The 16,101-nt window shown below is 37.0% G+C and overlaps 2 protein-coding genes across 14 annotated transcripts in view; both read right to left on the reverse strand.

Moving 5' to 3' along the window:
- Positions 1-1,189: 1,189 nt before the first annotated feature.
- On the reverse strand, positions 1,190-4,909 carry LOC105397347. The gene is made up of 3 exons (XM_011569361.3): positions 4,417-4,909; positions 4,097-4,313; positions 1,190-3,451 (listed from the first exon to the last, which is right to left on the reverse strand). Exons 1-3 carry the CDS (start codon positions 4,715-4,717, stop codon positions 3,034-3,036), a joined length of 936 nt encoding a protein of 311 aa, XP_011567663.3. The 5' UTR covers positions 4,718-4,909; the 3' UTR covers positions 1,190-3,033.
- Positions 4,910-7,869: 2,960 nt separating this feature from the next.
- Positions 7,870-16,101, reverse strand: part of LOC105398226 (proton channel OtopLc) — a 35,705-nt gene continuing 27,473 nt past the window's right edge. For 6 of the 13 annotated variants that reach the window (XM_038111926.2, XM_038111928.2, XM_048624904.1 and 3 more), the window contains 13 exons: positions 15,603-15,787; positions 15,163-15,389; positions 14,784-14,867; positions 14,155-14,272; positions 13,860-14,020; positions 13,596-13,761; positions 13,347-13,517; positions 12,829-13,200; positions 12,254-12,470; positions 11,663-11,947; positions 11,132-11,363; positions 10,826-10,993; positions 7,870-10,496 (listed from right to left, as the gene is read on the reverse strand). In XM_038111926.2, the coding sequence (XP_037967854.2) occupies positions 10,356-10,496; positions 10,826-10,993; positions 11,132-11,363; positions 11,663-11,947; positions 12,254-12,470; positions 12,829-13,200; positions 13,347-13,517; positions 13,596-13,761; positions 13,860-14,020; positions 14,155-14,272; positions 14,784-14,867; positions 15,163-15,389; positions 15,603-15,787 (2,527 nt within the window). In that variant the 3' untranslated portion in view covers positions 7,870-10,355. The remainder of the gene's footprint in view (positions 10,497-10,825; positions 10,994-11,131; positions 11,364-11,662; positions 11,948-12,253; positions 12,471-12,828; positions 13,201-13,346; positions 13,518-13,595; positions 13,762-13,859; positions 14,021-14,154; positions 14,273-14,783; positions 14,868-15,162; positions 15,390-15,602; positions 15,788-16,101) is intronic. The other 7 variants (XM_038111931.2, XM_011570283.3, XM_038111930.2 and 4 more) reach the window with 6 other exon arrangements.

The following is a 16,101-nucleotide window of genomic DNA, read 5'->3' on the forward strand; positions in this document are numbered from 1 at the left end:
TGCGAGGGGGGCATCGCATGCTGCTGACTACCAGCTGGCGCTTGGGACGTTAAGGCTATTGGGGAAGTCCACAGAGTCTTTGTTACTTTCTACCCGCTGTTACTTTTGTCCCCGGTCTCCCATACTGAGTAGAGTGGTGGCGAGACAGTAAAATTACATTCAACCGAGACAGTGCTGTGATTGCCGAGTGGGTGTTTACAGATTCAGAATTTATTTATTAAAAATAGATTACAACTCCTATTTACAGTGGTCTCCACACTAGGTTAAATGCCTGTATAGTGGGGACCCGCGAAAGATATTATAAAAAAAGGGTTAGGTATTGGGTTTAGGTAGTGGTACCCAGTCTTTAAAAAATCTATTATTGAGACTGGCGCATGGCGTAGGTACCAAATAATTAATTACTATTTACCTATCAATATCTTCCCTATACAATTCTAGGTTAATATAGAAGTTAAAAGCCGACGTAAATAGAGCAAACTTGCGGTCGGTCGCCAGACGTTTTCTCAAATCCTTTTTATTACTAACATCGCTTGTTGTTGGCGATTGGTCCCACAAAGATTGGAAAAACTTTCTATTGGGGCCACATTCTATAGTTTTCTGACCAATTAACGTACTAATCGATATTTTATTGTGTAAGTATCTTGTTATTTATAAATACCTAGATATCTAATTGTCGTAGAGCAACGGACCTAGTTCATAATAAGATGTAAGAGGTCCTAGAGCCCATGCTACATATTACGTATTACTTACAATGTAGGTATAGTTGGACTGTTTGTCCAAGATAGACGTAAGGAATCCCTTTCGAGAATTCGAGTTTCCTACCGATTTTGAGGTGGGAGCTATATACCTGGGCCCCAAGTCTGTTAAGTAATGGCGGCACAGTTGAGTGTCGGCAGCATGGGTTTCGCACCGTAGGTATTAATTATCTGCGTTTTAGGAAGTATTTATTGCATATTTTTTAAAGAACTAACGTTAATAAACAGTAATAAGTGTTAAGTGTTTCATATTGCACTACTGGGACTCACTAACCAAGAGAAAACGGATACCTAAAGTCGGGGAACTATTCAGACGACACAGCATTGGGCCGCCATTCCTTAGCAGACTTGAGGCCCTGAGAATTGGCCATGGCTTTTGTCTTCTTGCCCATAATATTATGCAAAGCAGATAGATTAAAATAAAATACAACATGTTGGTATTATTTTGAAAAAATACTTTATTTATTAGTTACGTAAGCAAAATCAACAATAGGCATATACTTCCGACATTACAATAGTACCTAGCTAGGTACTTAAATAGTAAATATACTGTTTTTAACAGAAGCAATAGAAACCCACCTATATAAGAATGTGTAGGTTCTGAAAGAAGTCGAAGGAGTTAGAAATGATCACAGACAACATTGCTTATCCCTTTTTAAACATTTGCCACTAATTATAAATCACGTTAACTAAATAATTATAAGTATAAAAATATTTCAGCATTCTGAAACGACCAATTTTAACTCTGCAATTCAAACATTTAAAAGCGTTAATTAAATATAAGTTCAGTTGGTTAAGAACCTGGTAAGTACCTACCGAGTGGGTAACTACTTAGGTACATTGGTAAGTACTTACATATTTTCAGAGGTAGTCACGACTGTTGTCGACATAAGTCGATAGTAATTCGATAGGCAAGTCTCTGGAATTTGTATGCGTTTTATTAGTTTCTAACGTTACCAATAGAGGCGCTGATAAAGATGTCATACTAATTGCTATCGAATTACGCTAGCGACTTGGTTTATCAGTACACAGTGTTACTATGTTCCAGATTAGGTGGTGCAGACGTAGCTTTTGTATACTTACTACTTACACTTTTGTATTTTGTCAAACTCACAAACTCCATTACCTTTCATGCACTGAGAAAAGTTACAAGGGTGTACAACCTGTACAGCTACTTATGAAGGTTTGAATAAATGAATAGGCAGTTGGTGAGTTTGACCACAGTTACTATTTACAATGAAGAACCTCGTCCTTGCCCCAACCTGCCCCTGCAGAATTATCGAGCACAAAATAGTCGGACCATAGTTAAAAGTAAAACCTTATTTACCTATCTATACCAGAGTTATGTCATTAGAATTTAGGCCCTATATTTAAATATTTCGTCACTATGAAGAGTCAAAAACTTCAATAATCTGAAATTGTGATGTGTTTACAAATTATAAATGTGTATGTATATTATAATAGATAGAAACCGAAAGACACTCAATGAAGAGTACCTACATAGAAAAATACTCTATACATGGGATTAGCAGTATGATATTTAAGCAAAATAAGAGGAAATACTTCAATAAGTATGTGAATAATAATTTCTTCCTCCAAATGTGTTTTTATATCCATAACAATATTTATTGAAGAACAACTGTTACTATAATAACTATTATGAGCAACAGTGGCATACAAATGAGCAAACATCCGAAGACTGAAAATTGTTTGCATTGCTCTACGGAATAGTAAAATAAAAGAAACAAAATGCAATTTATAAATGTTATTTCAGATGTTTTGGTCCATAGATTTTGAATGGAACACTACATACACTGTAAATAAACCCCTGTATGACTACATTACAACATAATAGTAAGATCACAACATTATAGTTAAAAAGTCCAAAATTTTGTTTGCAATGGAGACATTATAGTACAGCAGTGGATTGTAAAATAAGTAATAACTAAGTAGATATTAGTTATAAATTAAATATTATAATGGCATTTTAAGTACGGACTAAATAAAAAAAACCTTGTATATTACTGCATAAATGCATACAGTCTGTTCACCAAAGCTTGTGAAACTGAACATTACACTCAACACACATGTATTCAATTCAACTGGGTTATGAATCACAAGCAGATGGTTGGAATGACCTTCATCCTATTTTAGCTTCGCTGATTAAAATCAACACTCGAACAAAGTTTGTAATAACAAACTCATGACTGATCAGCGATCACATCCACACGCAACACTTTGCATTATTTGAACTCAATTATTTCTATAACAGTCAACACTAATCCGCATTTGTATCCGTATTGAGGTCTATGGTTGTGCCAAAATTGCTATCGAAATTTGTGTCAAAATTCGAATCGTGATGACTGTTCTGCGACCAGTTGATCAAGTGGTCGTTGGTGTCGATATCCAGTAGTAAGTTGTCATGGTCAGCTTTGCCGTCAGACCCGTGACTGCTTGCTATATTGATGTCTTCGAAGCTCGGCTGCAGGTTTACATAAGACAGAGACTTTTTTTTCTGTCCCAGGTCAAAAATCTCAAGGTCTTCATCATCATCTTCGTCAGAGTCCATGGTTAGTGGTATCCGAGACAACTCGAGGTTGTCCCTCTGATCGCCTGATGGGAGGACTCCATAGCGGAACTGGTTCTGGTCTGGTGGGTTGTGTGCATTGTTTGAACTGGACTTTCCATGATTTCTCCTGGAATTAAAGAGTAGAACAACTTTAATATGGTTAACTCAACTACAAATATAACAAATGTAATATAGACTGAAAACAAAAAAAATAATTAAACATTAAAGTTAACAAGAAACTAGAGTATAATGCTACAGGACTGGGTTTAAATGGGCACAAATCTCAGTATTGTCATGGCCCTGGAAGACTAGGATTTGGATCTGACCTTTGCTTGTGACCTTACTATGTACTAAAGGATGGTAGATAATTTAAATTTAGTCTCATGTATGTATGTATGTAGTTATCTGACATTACAAAACATCCCATGAAGGCAACTCATTGTACTACCCATTTGGCATCAATTCACATGAATGTGATCATACTTCTAATTTATTGAGCTCAGTTCATCACTATTAATTAAAGTGTGTAGCCTGGAAAACAGACCCAATTGACACAATATAATCTACTTGCAATAAATATTAATGATAAAAGTTTTTCAGTAATGTAAACAGTAGCTTATCTAAGATACCATGTGTGTTACCTACCTAATATTATTATGAGTGATACTAAAATTGTAAATGTATTTGCAACTATTTAATGCTATGAGTGCTCCCTAATATCTAATTCTATCATCACCTGCTTTAAAATAGCTAGACAGTCAAGACAATTTACCTGAAGAACACATAATATGCCACCGCTAACAGGGCAAACCCTCCAAACACTATCAACCCTCGTTTCAGGACTCCAGGGTTGTTGAGGTCCAGCTGAGAGGGTGCCTCTTTGGTGGTTGATGCTGTTGTATTCACAACAGTAGCTACCGGAGCACTTGTTACATTCACTGCTGGAGCAATTGTTGTAGAGCTGCTGTTAGCTACAGGAAGCACTGAAACTGGAAAACACAGCATGGTTATTACATGTTAAAGGTGAAATTTAAAACAAATACTGTTGTATTCGATGCCATTTCAGTTAGGGGGAAAATAAGCATTACACACCTTTTTGAGCAACTGGGTCCAGGTTCTCAGCTGTCTTGTTGGCCTCTGAGGCTATCGGTTTGACTGGCGGTGCCTGTGGAAGGCCAGGGTCTTGCTTCACTGGCCCACCCTCGGTTTGCCCGACTTGCGGTACCACATCGCGCTTGCTCAAACTTAAGCTGTTGTGTCTCCACGGGTCAAAGGCGAACCGACTGTTCGACAAGCCCTGCTCACTCACTTGGTCCGGGAATATCCCGAAAACATTCTCCGTTGTCCGCACACAGTTGAAAAATAAAAACAATAATGCCAAATGCACCTTCATGTTAGTGAAGATCCTTTTGGAAGCTTAACTACAGCAGCAATTTAACTTTATATCTGGGAATGCACGCGGTATTTTTAATCGGTTTCCTCGTAAATTCATTTCAATTACTCATCGGTACCACTAATAAAATCAATCCACACATTTTGGATTTCTTGATTTTTGTGAATTGATTTGACTAGATTGACACTGACAGTGACAGATTGTTGACACTGACAGTGACAGATGGAGGTGACAATATTATTGTCATTTGAACTTGAATTTTAAGGTCTGTGGAATTTTGACACAAATTCCTAAAACCTCGATATAATGATTAAAATGTAGCAGCAGTTAACTGTTAAACTTAAAGGAACATACACAAGAGTAACTACATAAGTAGAGAGAACCGTCTCTAACGAGAAGGTTAAAATAAAACGGAACAAAGGAAAATAAAAGGGACTTAAACCTGAATGTACCTACCTACCTACTTCGCTACTACCTACTAGACTAGGGTCCGATATTAACTACGAATCTAATATAGGACCTATTAAGAACCAGCTAGACTGCCTTAAAGCTGCTATTTGCGGTGCCATGCTTGCCAGGTAGGTGCCAAAGTAAATAATAGTAAATAAGTATTACTTAGGTACCTACTCAAATAGTTAATAATAATAAAATTCATAAGTTCTTACCTAAATTGCTAATTGTTAACTATGGGAAACTTAAAAATATGACGACAACACTAAATAAGTTTAGTGTTAGGTAACACAGCACAGGGTCGTGGTGGTGGAATTTAGTGAACCAAGCGTTCCGTTCGACTAACTACTTACCTACCTATCTAGGTACTTAATTTATTTATTTACTGAGTAGGTTTTTGAGGTTCTCACCCTTTAGGGTGGGATAAGTAGGATGCTATTTATTGAAATGCATGAGTTTTCTTACTTTCTTAGTACCTACCTAGGTACTTTTAGGGTTCCGTAGCCAAAATGGCAAAAACGGAACCCTTATAGTTTCGTCATGTCCGTCTGTCCGTCTGTCCGTCTGTCCGTCTGTCACAGCCGATTTACTCGGAAACTATAAGTACTACAGTGATGAAATTTGATGGGAATATGTGTTGTATGAACCGCTACAAAAATATGACACTAAATAGTAAAAAAAAGAATTGGGGGTGGGGCCCCCCATACATGTAACTGAGGGATGAAATTTTTTTTTCGATGTACATACCCGTGTGGGGTATCAATGGAAAGGTCTTTTAAAATGATATAAAGTTTTCTAAAAAACATTTTTCTTAAAGTGAACGGTTTTTGAGATATCAGCTCTCAAAGTCGTAAAAAGTATGTCCCCCCCCCTCTATTTTTATAACTACGGGGTATAAAATTCTAAAAAAAATAGAGGTGATGCATGCTAATTAACTCTTTCAACGATTTTTGGTTTGATCAAAGTATCTCTTATAGTTTTTGAGATAGGTTGATTTAACTGTAATATTATATTTGCTGCTACGGAACCCTTTGTGCGCGAGCCCGACTCGCACTTGGCCGGTTTTTTAGGTAATTAGGAAAGTAACTCAATCTTCACGTTGTGCATTAGAATTATCACCAGTCACCACTCATGCTCTTGATGATAACTATTATTTTCAAACTGTCGAATAAGTATTCGAATCACGTTCGATGATTTTTAAACTCGGCGGGTAAATCCTCCACGTTCCGCGGATACGACGGAAAATTTATACATTACCGATGGGGTAAGCGGTAAGCGTGTTCTGGAGTGGAGGCCGCGACTAAGCAAACGTAGTGTGGGAGTGTGGGACGCCCTCCAGATAGATGGGGTGACTTGCGAAAGGTGGCTGGTTATGATTGGATGCGGAAAGCTATAGATCGCATCCAGTGGCGTGCTTTGGGAGAGGCCTACGTCCAGCAGTGGAATGCTATAGACTGTAGATGTTGATGGTGATAGTTAAGTCCCTGAGTACCAGGGTTTCGTTTTTCCCGACCTTTTTCTGTTCCCGGGAAACGGGAATTTTTTTCAAGATTTCCCGGGAATTCCCGGGAAACGGGAATTTATTTTTAATGCTTAGTTTTGTTATTTTCGGGTGTTAAAAGTCTATTAAAACACTTAAAATTAAATCACAAATACTTTTATCACATGTATAGGTAGAAAAAAGCAACAGTTAAATAAATTAACAACCAAAATTATAATGATTTGTTTTACATGCCAAATCATTTGTTTTTCTTAATTGTAAATGGGAACTATATTTCTTGCCAGCAAAGTTTGTTTTTGTCATCAACTTGTATCACCAAATAAATAGATCGACCGCAACAAAATATTTGTATCCTCGAATAAATAAAAAGTGTCCTCTGGTATGAATTATCAAATAATATTTAATTTTTTTTCTCTAATTTAATATTTCCATTTCATAATTTTTAATTCAATTTTAATGTGATGTAAGTAATAGTTAATTATGTTTTTATTTGATATGTGAATATGTAATTGATTTGTAATAGAATGTTTAATTTTAAGATTTAGATTTAATATTAAATTTCAAATACAATGTAAATTGTTACTGAATAAATACAATACAATACAATATCAATACAAAAATCAAAATAATGGATGGATTGCAGGCGTGCAGGTAAAAAAATTTGACAGGCGTCACACTAGCGTTAGCTTTTACATACTCTTTGGTCACATATGTAAAAGCCGATCAATTGTTTGGTTTTAGGTAGGCGGTAGGACCAACAGATAAATAAAGATGAAAATATTGAATCAGGAAGAGGTGAAACAAGGTGATTTAGATGAGTCATTTATCTTTGCAATGCAGCTGCGCGAAAACAATAACACGTATGATTTTCCAATAATTTACAAAAAACCGAGTTTCTGATCGTAGACGACCAGCCTGCCGATCATTTTTTTGGTTTAAGGTAGGAGAAACAGATAAATAAAGATAAAAATATAGCATAGAATCGATTAAAAATCCAACCCGGGAATTCCCGGGAATGCAATTTTTTTCCCGGTTTCGGGAAGGACAAATTTCCCGGGAATTCCCGGGAACGGGAATTCCCGGGTACACGGGAACGAAACCCTACTGAGTACCTATATACTATACAGGGTGTTGCAAAAAGGGTAGACTAAGCCGAAACCTTTGTGGATAAGTACCTATGTATCTAAAATGAAACTAACAATCACATATATTATCTGATTTATTCAAATAGACATTTATATTAATTACATAGTTTAATGTAGAATTTCCGAACTTTATTTTTGGTTTGTATAAGTAACAGATAACACTGAGTGATCATCCATTTTAAGTAAGGTATAATTATAATAGTTACTGATAAATTTTATATAACCTAATGTTACAAATTTCGGTACATCTGTTCAAAATATTAGGTACATTAAACATCACCTACAAAATTGAACAAGTTTGATAAGTAGAAATAGTATAGGATTATCAAAGGACTTAGGTATTATTTATTATTTACGGTTGTTAAAATTATCGGCAGTGATTAAACAAGCCAAACATAGAAACGCTTTCCTGGATTTATCCTAAGCCTTAATACAATGACTTTACGTTCTACTTTCTCCCTCGGTTTGACTTTACTCGCATAATCTTAATACTTTACGATATTTTAGCTCTAAAAATATTAAAACCAGTCAAAATACAATTCGCATTCACTCAAAGTCCCACAATTTAAGCACGCAATGTAATTTTACATTTTCTCCCTACTGTTAATAAAGTGCTAATGTTACCATTATCAATAACTATAAATTATTAATAAATAATATCAGCTAAGTATAATATATTACAAATCTGTAACATCAAAATGATATATCGTATATCTCAAATTACCTTTGTAACTTCGAAAGCTTTTAAATAACTATTATCGATTGGATTTTACAGAAACGAAGGTTTTTCAGCCTGTAACACCAACCTGTACCCTCTATTTACTCCTTGCAACGAAATTTATACTTAGGTACACCGCTCTGACATGAAAATGGCACAATATTGAACACTTTGTGCCCCCAGGATCAAACAGCCTACATTTTATTGCACGATTATCGTTTGGAATAAACTTTTATATAAGTACGTATGTATAGTACTTTACCCTCAAACCAATTCATTAACTCATATGGTCCATACAAGCCGTGTTAAGATTTAGCCATTGATCCTTTTACGTGACGTTTCTTAAAATGCTTGTTATATTGTGCACAGAAGAAACGAAGGAGGAAATTAATAAACTGAAATATGAATGCAGACATATCAGGCATACATCAGGTATACTTACACACAAATTGCTCTAAGTACATTTTTTAGAGTTTTCTCTGAATAACACTGGAACTACTTCTTAAGTAAATATTAAATACTTTTAGTTATGTTTATCAAATTGTAAATCTACGGCTTAAATGTATTTGAAATTGTTTTATATAAACTTCTGAAATCTTAATAAGTACCTACATCAATTTCTAACGTTAGGTTTATCTCTAAGAATGTTACGAAGAATACTGCTAAGCATTATGCAGAACATGCAGTTGGTAAATTAAATAAATTATCTTTCAAAAATGTTAAATAAGTTAACAGGAAATTCATCTTCATTCTGTGAAAATATTCGCAAAATTTTCAAAACTTTTGCGCGATTTCTCGGAATGGATAAACCTATTTGCAGACATATTTATCCATCTGATATTTAAAAATTGGACCATCATCGACGCTAAGTCAATAACCACTCCTAAAATAACATTAAAAAATATGAACCTTTCTGATAATACAAATAAGTAACATTGATTTTATATTTAGATTGTTTAGGTACTTGTCTGATTTACAACAGTTTCCTTCGTGGAATACCTACTGGGATATTTATTGGTAGCTATATTTCATAAATTTATTATAAGTTACGTAATTTTCAGAACTTTTCTTGAGCTCTAGGTACTTTTGTACCTGAATAAATTGTAAAGACAGTCCAAGATCAAAATATTTTAAATTGAGCCTTATTTTCTAAATCATGTACACAATTTATGAATTAAAAAAAAATAACAAAGGAGGGACTTTTCACAACGTTAGTAATGAAATTTATTATCTTTTTCGATATTTCGTACTTATTTGAATAACAACTAAATGATAACTCAAATAACTGAGTTAGGAAATTGATAGATTGCGTAGGCAAAGTCGTTAAAGTCATTATCGAAGTTGGTAATGATTGATAAGTAAAATTTATTATTAGAATAAAATAACTAGGTAGGTATAAATAAGATGGGTAAGATTGATTTTTGTTCCACCTTTCCGTTTCAGACTTGCGCGCAAACAAGCGAACTATAAAAAAGTATTAAAAGTACGGAATGTGTTAGATAGTCATATGAAAATGAATTAAAGTATCGAGACAGTAAGCTTTCACATCATCACCCTTTTCATTGCAAGTAGGTAGACAAGTATATCCGTATCAAATTACTAAATTCGTCACAGGACCGTGAATTATCCGCTGCATTACGAAATCATTTATATAATGAGCAACACATTGTTTGTATCTAACTACAAGTTGCTGAAGTTGCTGTCCCATTTTTAGGACAAAGTTGTTAGACCCTTAGGATTGAGTAAGTGTGTTTTGTAACTCTTCGGCTTCTGTGAGCCTTCAATGGACTAGGTAAGGGTATTCATTGAGTGTCATCAGACGATTCACTCCAGGCGCGCCTTGTAGCTGGTCTTCCAGATCTCGGCGAGGGTGACGGCGGAGTGGAAGCGGTGGAAGATGCAGAGCGGCAGGGTGAAGCGCTGCACGAGGGACCAGGCGACGAATCCGTAGAAGTCAAGTTGAACCTGCAAAATATACATTTACACTAATTAGTGAGATTTTTAGGGAGAGTCAAATGACAAGTGTAATAAATACAAGAGACACGGATCAAATTAACAACTAAAGCCCCAGTTTCACCATACTCTGTTAGATCAGAACTTGTTATTAGGATTACTTGGGATTAGTTGTTGAAATTTGACACATCTGTCAAGAATTTAAAATGGAGATGACGTTCAATTGATGACATAACCATCTAACGGGGATGTTAATAATCTAACAGACTATGGTTAATCTAGTCATACGCGTTGAAGAAAAAGCAGAAGTTCAAAATTTAGTAGCAGTAAAATCAACATACCGGGTTGGCGAGGACTTTCTGGGCCTCAAAGGTGTAGATGAGCCACATGGTGACGTTGCAGATGAGCAGGAAGGTGACGGCCTGGCGCGCCGGCTTGGTGCGCTCCTGTTCGGGCAAGTGCACGCGGCGCCGGGACACGTCCGCGATGAACAGCATCTGCAGGATCACCTGGGGATGGTGGAAGAAAATGGATTTAGTTCACAAAGGTAAAGGTTTTGGGAAAACGTATGAAGATGATAACAAAGTCATGCGTAAATATTCAACGAAGTTCAAAGACATCAATTAAATATCGTAGTGTAAACAAACCTGGAATACGCTCAAGGTGCCGGTGATCATGACGAGGAGGTTCGGCTCGTGAGTGAACATGCCCATCCCTCCGGCGATGACGCTGAACACGGCGTAGATGAAGAGACCGAAGGCAGACACGCGGAGCAAGATGTCGTTCAGGTCCGACTGCTCCTCAGCACGGAACTTCAAGGATTGCACCCTGTAGATAGGATCAGTAAAGGGGGAGGGGCTCCATTTCATATTGCGACCACTTTAGTTTAAAAAGAAACACCACACATGGTAACACATGAGAGTCACACCATTAGGTTTAAATAAAAGATTGTGCGTAAAAACACAAAATGAAAATGAAATCAAAAGTTTGAAATGAAATAAAAACAAGCACGCGTGATATAAAACACGTGGAAATATAAGTAAAGTGGAGCATTGAGGATGTGGGATAGGTTAAAGGGTAGGTAGGAGGAAAAGAAAACATAACAACATAAGTAAAAAAAATATCTAACTACATAATTAAAACTGATAAGTATAAATCAAATTAATTATGAAACTTACCGTATAAATCCGATCAAAATTGCCAATATCGAAAGCACCATCAAAGCGCAGTGGGACACATCGGCCAGATAAATCGATATTCTCTTTAGTTCTTGGTGTCTGATCAAGACGAAGAACAGAATCAAGCAGATCAATGAGGCCACGAGTAACAGAAGTCCACAGAAGAGTCCCTTGGAGGCGCCGGCGCAGTCCACGCGGTTGCCGCGCTGCGCCGCCGCGAGCGCTGCCGCCCTGCGGGATAGAACAGCCTCCAGACGTCTTTCCAGATCTTCGTCGTTGGCCACGCTGCAAACACGTACGTACGCGTCAGTACGCACCCTTCTGGGTTTGATGTTACTAGGTATCTACTCAAACCCATGCACACGTGGAAATAGGTTACTGTTATGGTTGGATGCTGTTAGTTAAGGCTACTCTAGGGACTGATACTAGCTGATGGTTAAAACAAGGAATGATAGTTTGGTCTCAGAACGTTATAAATTAAGGGTTATGATGTAGTAATTACAGGGTCAAAAAGATTGGTCTAATTCAATATTCTAAGACTAAAACTAAACCAATTAAATAGATATGTTAGTAACATAGATCTATACATACCTCGGGTAGCGACCAATGTGCTTCCACATGACGTAAATGACCGCAGCGCCAATCAGAGAGTATTCGATGATGAAGGGGTAGAGGTAGGGGGCGGCGTCAGCGACAATCGTTCCCATAATCGGATTCCTTCCACAAACCGTGGTGTTGTCGACCTGGGAGATCCAAGCCGCTGGGCTCAGGTTGTCAAACGATTCAAACAGCTCGGTTTGGTTGTTTACTGAAAATTAAATTAAGATGGTTTAATGAATACGTTTTCATTTTGAAGACGATGGATTTGAAATTGTACTATACGACCTACTTACTTACAAAATAATAATAATTTGAAAAGGTATTCGAATTACTCTAAATTAACGGTAACAAGTTTAGTACCTAGCTACTACTAAACATCTAAGAAATAATGAAACTTATAAAACTATTACCAAGGATTTTGATGTGTATGATCAACATAAAAACGACCATGCAAAAAACAAATATTATTATAAAACGGTGACGAAAACAAACAGATAACAGTGCTGCAACAAAAAGTGGTGATCTGGCAAAACCAAGAGGACCGTAACGACACTCCAATGACAAACCTGGCCAATGCGGTGGTTCATCAACACGATAAGTCTCAATACTATTTCCCCATTCGTCTTTAGCTGTAGCGTACGTCACAGGGGTAGAGGTCGGGGCCCAAGTGGATATCGTGTCCGCAATAGGCCTGACAGTTGAGGAATAAAGCCACTGGAATACTTCCAACATGGCGGTAGAGGTTGCCTTTTCAGTTGGTTTCGTATATGGTGGTGCAACAGTGGATGTTGTTGTAAAAGGATTATCATTGGGCCAAGCGTCTTGCAAGTGTCGACCGTAAGCATTATCTGCATCGTATCCTATGGTACTTCTAATGGTATCAATGATTTTCGACTTAGGAACAAAACCTCCACCGAAATACGACGAAGGAGTGGTCGCTGAAAAAATTAGTACGAAACATTTTTTAGTCATGCAAAAACTAATGCATATTTTAGTAAGGTGAGACATTTAGTAAACACTGACACATTTTAGGTGAATACCATTTAGATAAAATGACAAGAGAAGTTTCACAGTAAACACTTACTAGTAGTGGTAGATGTTGTAATTGCTACCGGAGTGGTGGTCACAGCGTTCAATACCTGTCCACCGGCTGCCTTGGCAGTGGTCGCAGCAGTGGATACAATGCTGGCAGTGGTAGAGGCAACAGCACCCATCACTTTACCAGAGTGTCGTAAGGTATGCTTGCGAATAACTTCTGTAACATTAATTTAGGATAAGAATGATAACTTTTAATGGAACTTAATAAGTTTACATCATTAAATATTTCACTTACTACCAAGAACAGTTTCGCCAGTGATTCCCAGGGGGTTCCTGACGTGGTAGTCTGTGATTTCCTTCAAAGACTCCAATACTAGGGTCCGAATCCACACACAAATGTTGGTAGCTACGACGTGCATCAGACCGAATCGCGCAATGACTTTGAAACGATGAATGTTCAACTGCAAGAAAAGAAAGACATGTAAAAGGTACTCGTCATATTCCATCAAGCAAGCATTCAAAGGCTATATTAGATGGTAAAGAAAAATATGAATCATACCCTTGAGTTCATGAAGATGAAGTACATTTGCATGAAGGTGAAGACCATTTGCAGGACAGGGTTGACACCCTTCAGTATCAGGTAGCACGGAGAATCCAGCGGCAGCTCAAAGAATGTGCCAAACTCCAGACCATTGTACACCATCGTGCCCAGACCGAATGCTGAAACATAATAAAGAAACGAATTACATTCCCTTTCTTCTCTTATCTCTATTTTCTTCTTTTATATCTACTGTTAAAGACCCTTGTCTTTCAAGTATTGATGGTTTTTGAAAAGAAAGAGTCAATAAAATTACCGATAGCTCCAATCCTGAGGAAGAAGCTGCCATGGCTGTGGTCGTTCTGTGAAGTCTTGCGGCGGCGCGTGGGCCCGGAGACCGCTGGACCCGACTCCAACTCGACGACATCCTGCTGCTATGAACAATTAATTTTAGTTTTCATGTTGCTCGTTAATTATAGATCCTACTCAGTTAGATGTAAATACATAATATTAATTATCTGTTTCTTTCTTCTTGTGAGTTACTTTGGTGTTAGCTAAACAAATATTATAAGTTGTTTTTCATAGCTTATCAAAATACTATTGGTATAATGTACCTGTAGATAGTAGGAAAATAGATACTTCACATCATTAACACACTGGGTTTATTTCGAATATACCTACTTAGCTAAAATATTGAAAACAAGAAATGTTAATCAAACGTGCAGAATGATGGAGCTCACAATGGATAAACATAAAGTGATAATGTAATTTAAAATAACGAAATGAAAATGAATGATGGTGGCACACACACAATAAATACTGCTAAGCTTTGTACAGGAGGAACAGTTGGCAGCTCGAACAGAAGCACAAGTCTACATCAGCACATCCAAAGCGTTGATAGTGAAGTGGGCGTGGTCAATCGTGCTGCGTCAATAGAAGCCTCACCTGGTCAGGTTCTGACGCATACAATAACGCCATTTGAATTTGTTGGTCACGGACTTTATCGCGCATCTTACGAGGATACACCTCCTGTCCAAAGGATATGGAAAAAACAAAACAAAAGTAGGCGGTGTAAACAAAAGGGGTCATGCTGCTTGTTAACGCGGCTTCGAACACGTGGTGTCAAACAACTATCAAAAAATAAAACGTGTGCTCCAAATCAAATGACAACTAGTAAAAAGATTAAACAATAATAAACATTGATTGTGGTGTTTGTTAACGTACAAAATAAATACGGAACACGTAAGCGACAACGGTTGTTTGTGATGATACTGATGATTTTAAGTTAGATACAAATAAAATGTGCTGTTATGTTTTTAGTCACCTGGAATTGGTTTTGTTTCTTGGATTCTTTAGTTGGCTTCTCTTTTCCAGCTTCCTTGTCCTTGTCCTTGTCTTTGTCCTTGGACTTGCCTTCCTTCTTGCCGTCCTTTCCATCTTTGCCTTCCTTTCCTTCCTTGTCTTTAATTTTCTTTTCCTTTTCTTTCTTGGGTTTCTTCTCCTTTGGTGGAGGCTTCGGCTTCGGTGGGCTTCCACTGCAGCACGCGCTTTCTATACCAAATAAAATTTGACGTGAGCACAAAAACTTACGTAGGTTTAGACTTCATAGATGATCATGTCAAAAATAAATATTTCATACAAAATGATGCAAACAGTGTTCCGCGGACAGTGCTCCTTGATATTAAGTACTACATGTCTTGACAGTAAGCATTGTAACAATAACAATTTAAAATTTCCAATTGAAATCATTGACCCGATACTGACCTTGGAGTAAGAAGCAGAAGACGTAAAGCAAGAACAGTATGCTCATGCCATACAGGTAGGTGAAGAACCCTTCATAGTAGTATAGGGGTAGGTTGTGTGTGATGACGTCACTGATGACGTAAGCGATGCACACAACGACCAACAGCTTCGCGTAGATGAAGCTCGAAATGATAAACAGCGATGTTCTAGAAACAAAGACAAAGGGACGGTTGGTAAACAAGTCTTGGGATAAGTGATTTATGTTTTGTTGGTTTCTATTGATGTATGTTGGCTTCTGAAAAAATGGGTGTTATAAGTTTAACCTGTTTGTGTATCTGTTGTCTTGTAATTCAATAATAGATTAAATCAATTTTGTTTGTTTGTCTTTTGTTATGGTTTGGTTGTTTGAATAATTATTTGAGCTTTTAATTTGAGCTTTTGGATTGCTTGTTGAGATTATATGGAGGCTATAAATATTTATTTGTGGGATTACTTTTGTTTCAACAAGCCAAAGTTGTAG

Source organism: Plutella xylostella, chromosome 13 (genome assembly GCF_932276165.1).
Source record: "Plutella xylostella chromosome 13, ilPluXylo3.1, whole genome shotgun sequence".
NCBI lineage: Eukaryota > Metazoa > Arthropoda > Insecta > Lepidoptera > Plutellidae > Plutella > Plutella xylostella.

Bases quoted from the DNA above. Each gene is read 5' to 3' on its own strand.
- LOC105397347 (XM_011569361.3), bottom strand. From the start codon at position 4,717: ATGAAGGTGCATTTGGCATTATTGTTTTTATTTTTCAACTGTGTGCGG. The intron at 4,314-4,416 runs GTGTGTAATGCT...TGTGTTTTCCAG, and splicing joins GGACCCAGTTGCTCAAAAAG to TTTCAGTGCTTCCTGTAGCT. The intron at 3,452-4,096 runs GTAAATTGTCTT...CTTTAATTCCAG, and splicing joins GCATATTATGTGTTCTTCAG to GAGAAATCATGGAAAGTCCA.